This window comes from Macrotis lagotis, chromosome 1, assembly GCF_037893015.1.
Source record: "Macrotis lagotis isolate mMagLag1 chromosome 1, bilby.v1.9.chrom.fasta, whole genome shotgun sequence".
NCBI lineage: Eukaryota > Metazoa > Chordata > Mammalia > Peramelemorphia > Peramelidae > Macrotis > Macrotis lagotis.
This window is the reverse complement of record NC_133658.1, coordinates 445,713,261-445,717,608: the sequence shown is the minus strand read 5'-3', so window position 1 is coordinate 445,717,608 and position 4,348 is coordinate 445,713,261. Positions and strand designations below refer to the sequence as shown.

At 36.1% G+C, this 4,348-nt stretch overlaps 1 protein-coding gene across 1 annotated transcript; it reads right to left on the bottom strand.

The window, feature by feature from the left end:
* Positions 1–1,789: 1,789 nt before the first annotated feature.
* Positions 1,790–2,157, bottom strand: LOC141519079 (small ubiquitin-related modifier 2-like). Its single transcript, XM_074231540.1, has 2 exons — positions 2,004–2,157; positions 1,790–1,946 (listed from the first exon to the last, which is right to left on the bottom strand). The coding sequence occupies exons 1-2, from the start codon at positions 2,155–2,157 to the stop codon at positions 1,870–1,872; spliced, it is 231 nt and encodes a 76-aa protein (XP_074087641.1). The 3' UTR covers positions 1,790–1,869.
* Positions 2,158–4,348: the final 2,191 nt, after the last annotated feature.

Genomic DNA, 4,348 nt, shown 5'->3' with positions numbered 1-4,348 from the left:
GTGTCATAGGAGACAGGCAGAGTTCCATCTTCACCTATTTTTTCAGAGTTGATATAGAATTGGAACCAATTGTTCCTTAAATGTTTGATAGAATTCACTTGTGAATTCATCTAGCTCTGGAGACTTTTTATTGGAGAGTTTCAATGATAACTTGTTGAATTTCTTTTTCTGAGATAGGGTTATTTAGGAATTTAATTTCTTCTTCATTTAACCTGGGAAATTTATATTTTCATAAATATTCATCAATTTCACTTAGATTATCAAATTTAGTGGTATACAGTTGGGCAAAATAATTCTGAATTGTTATAATTTCCTCCTAATTGGTGGTGAGTTCCCTTTTTTCATTTATGATACTAGTAATTTGGTTTTCTTCTTTTTTTAAATCAAATTAACCAAAGGTTTATCAATTTTATTGTTTTTTAACAAAACCAATTCTTGGTTTTATTAATTAGTTCAATAGTTTTCTTGCTTTTGATTTTATTAGTTTCTCCTTTAATTTTTAGAATTTCCAATTTGGTATTTAATTGGGGGGGGTTGATGTGTTCTTTCTCTAATTTTTTTAGTTGCATGCTTAATTCATTGATTTCCTCTTTCTCTATTTTATTCATGTAAGCATTTAAAGGTATAATATATCTCCTGACAGCTGCTTTGGCTGTGTCCCATAAGTTTTGGTATGTTTTTTCATTACTGTCACTGTCAAAGATGAAATCATTAATTCTCTTTATAATTTGTGGTTTGATCCACTTATTCTTTAAAATGAGATTATTTAGTTTCCAATTAGTTTTAGGTCTGTCTCTCCATGGCCCTTCATTTCATATGATTTTCACTACATTATGATCTGAGAAGGTAGAATTCACTATTTCTGCCTTTCTGCATTTGATTATAAGGCTTTTATGCCATAGTATATGGTCAATTTTTGTGTAAGTGCCATGTACTTCAGGAAAAAAAAACATATTCCTTTCTAAAACTATACCCCTTTCTATATTCAATCTTATCCAAAGGTCTATCATGTCTACATTTTGTAACATTCTATTTACCTTCTAATCTTCCTTCTTGTTTATTTTATAATTAGATTTGTCAAAATATGACAGAGGGAAGTTGATGTCTCCCACCAGTAGAGTTTTGTTGCCTATGTCTTCCTATAACTCATTGAGCTTCTCCTCTAAGAATTTAGATGCTATACCACTTGGTGCATACATATTTAGTAGTAAAATTGCTTCACTGTCTGTAGTGCCTTTGAAGATGTTATAGTTTTCTTCCTTATCTTTTTTTTATTATTTTAAACAAGAAGTTTATTTGAACAACAAGATGTTTGACTTGGAAGGGAAAACTACCTAGGATCAATTTCTTTATAGTAATTTATCCCTACCGAGAGACAGAGATTGCCCTACATGTAACAGCTACGTACAAAATAGTTATAAAATTGTCCTTGGTTTTACAATGATAAAAGAAAAACTTTGAAATTATCCAATCAAACAAGGTATGCAGGGATTTGCTTTTGTGGGGTTTTTTTTGTTGTTAAATTGTGAGAGCAAAATAACTTACTGGAATATAAAGATAAAAGTTGAATGAGCATGCCATCAATGGAGAAAAGGGATATTTTCATATAACCAGTTTGTTTTTCTACTCCCCATCTCCATTTGATGTTGATCAAAACATACCATCGGCAATTTAGTTTAAAAAAATACGCATTATGCCTGTGCACATACACCAGTTACTTTATGTACAATAAAGGAATGGGGGAAGGGAATCAAAGACAGAAAACTATACTGCATTTGGATTTGGATGAACCAAATCTTGGTTTTCTAATTGTGAATGTATTGTTTTCCTTGGGAGCACAGTTCTGGAGTACAGTTGCAGGTTCTCTTTTTAGTAAACACCTCCTGTCTGCTGCTGGAATACATCAATTGTATCGCCATCTTCCATTTCCAACTGTGCAGGTGTGTCTGTTTCATTGATTGGTTGCCCATCAAATCAGAATCTGATCTGCCTCATTGATGAACCCTGTTGTTCACAATAGGCTTTCATTAGTTTACTAAGTGGTGTATGCCTCTTAATCTTAAATTGCACCACCAAACCATCTTGCCCTGCCACCTTCAAATTAATGTGGTTGTTGTTTTCATTCTTGACTCCTTCCTTCAGCTTTTCATTGGCCATGGCGAGTCTGGGGGTCTCCTCAGCCGCCGCTTCACAAAAGAGGCACCGGGGGGGGGGTCCATTCCAAGGGAACGGGGTGGGGAGAAGCAGCAGTGGCAGGAGCAGGAACAGCAGGAGGAGGAGGAGAAGGAAGATGATGGTGGTGATGGTGAGGAGGAGGAATAGGAAGAGGAGGAAGAGAAGGAGGAGGCCGAGGAGGAGCCTTCCTTATCTCTTTAATGAAATCTATTTTAGTATCTATTTTGTCTGAGATAAGGGTTGCTACCCCTGCTTTTTTCACTTTGGCTGAAGCAAAATATGTTCTGCTCCATCCTTTACTCCATATGTATCTTTGTTTCAAATGAATTTCTTGTAAGCAGCATATTGTAGGATTCTGGTTTTTAATCCAGTCTGCTATTTGCTTACATTTTATGGGAGAGTTCATCCCATTCACACTCAAAGTTATAATTACTTATTCTTTATTGTCTTCCATGTTATCTTCCCACTGTTTTTCCCCTTTTTATGTTATCCATATTCCCCAGTATTTTACTTTTCAATACCACCTCCTTCAATGTATTTCCCCCCTATATCCACCTCCCTTCCCTATATTTATCCTTTCCTTTGTCTCTTCTTCCTTCCCTTCCTTCTGTTATTTCTCCTTTTCCTCCCCCTCCCCCTTTCCCATTTTAATATTTGAAAGATTAATAAGTTTCTTAAATGAGGGTATGTATCTTAATCTTTCTTTGAGCCAAATCTGATGAGAGAAATATTCAGGTGGTTTTCACTTCTTCTGTTCTTCCCCATATTGCAAAAGGTGCAAAATATGATATATTCCATCCAATCTCCTTCATCCTCCTGTCTCTTTAATGTCCCCCTGATTTTATGGAGATATTGTTTTCAAATCATTCTGAGTCACAAACAAGTCATGAGTGTCCGGTACTTCTGGCTAAGTATATTCTCTCTAATAGAGTCACAATTGTCAAGAGTTATGAGACTCTCTCCCAGGTGGGGACATAGCCAGTTTTATCTCAGTAGCAATTTTTTTCCTTTTCCTTTTTGTACCTTTTCATGTCTCTCTTGAGTCTCCTGTTTGAAATCCAATTTTTCCATTAAGTTATGGTCTTTTTGTCAGGAAAAGTTGGAAGTCTCTATGTCTATGTTTTCCCCTGGAAGAGAAGACTCAGTTTTGCAGAATAACGAATTCTTGGCTGCACTCCAAGCTCCCTTGCTCTTCAGAATATCACATTCCAGTTCTTTTGATCCCTTAATGTTGATGCAACCAGGTCCTGTGTAATCCTTACTGTGGCTCCTTGGTATCTAAATTCTTTCTTTCTGGTTGCTTGCAGAATTTTCTCTTTTATGTGATAGTTATGAAACTTGGCCACAATATTCCTTTGTGTTTTCATTTTGGGATTCCTTGCAGGAGGGAATCAATGTATTCTTTCAATAGCTATTTTGCCCTTGGGTTCCATGATATCAGGGCAGTTTTCTTTCAAAAGATCCTGAAATACCAGGCTTTTTTTATCCTCAATGTATTCAGGAAACCCCATGATTCTTAAGTTGTCTTTCCTGGATCTATTCTCTAGGTCAGTAGTTTTACTTATGGGGTATTTTATATTCTCTTCTATTGTTTCAATTTGTTGGTTTTAACAGACTCTTATTGTCTCATGAAGTCATTAGTTTCCACGAATTCCATTCTTTTTTAAGAGAATATTCTTCATTAACTTTTTCCAACTCCTTTTTGGAAGGATTTTCCACTTGCCCAATTGTGGTATTGAGAGAATTATTTTCTTTTTGCACTTGTCCAATTATGTTTTCCAACGACTTTTTTCTTGATGCAAGGTGTTAATTTTGCCAATTGATTTTTAAACTTCTTCCTGATCTCTTCTAAGAAGTCTTTCTGGGATGGAGACCAATTCATATTCTCCTCAGGAGTTCTAGTTCTTTCTGAGTTAGGGTCTTTGTCTTAAAGGAAAGTTTGAATTCTGGCCTTTCTTCATTTTCCCAGGATCTTGTGTTGGGGGAGCAGCTGGTTCACAGACCTTTAGTTTTGAAAACCCTAGGTTTAGTAACTCCAAGTGGGACAGCCAGTAGTGGGTGCTAGAGGCTTTCTCTGGAGTGTCTGTGCCCTTGCTTTGTTTCCCACTCCCTAGGTCTGGGGGATTGGGAAGAGCAGCAAAGTCTGAATTATCCTTGAACAATGTGGGCTGGG

Excerpts from the sequence above, each read along its gene's own strand:
- LOC141519079 (XM_074231540.1), bottom strand. The coding sequence starts at position 2,157 with ATGGCCAATGAAAAGCTGAAGGAAGGAGTCAAGAATGAAAACAACAAC. Across the intron at positions 1,947-2,003 it reads AGCCTATTGTGAACAACAGG|ACACACCTGCACAGTTGGAA; the intron begins GTTCATCAATGA and ends TCAATGAAACAG.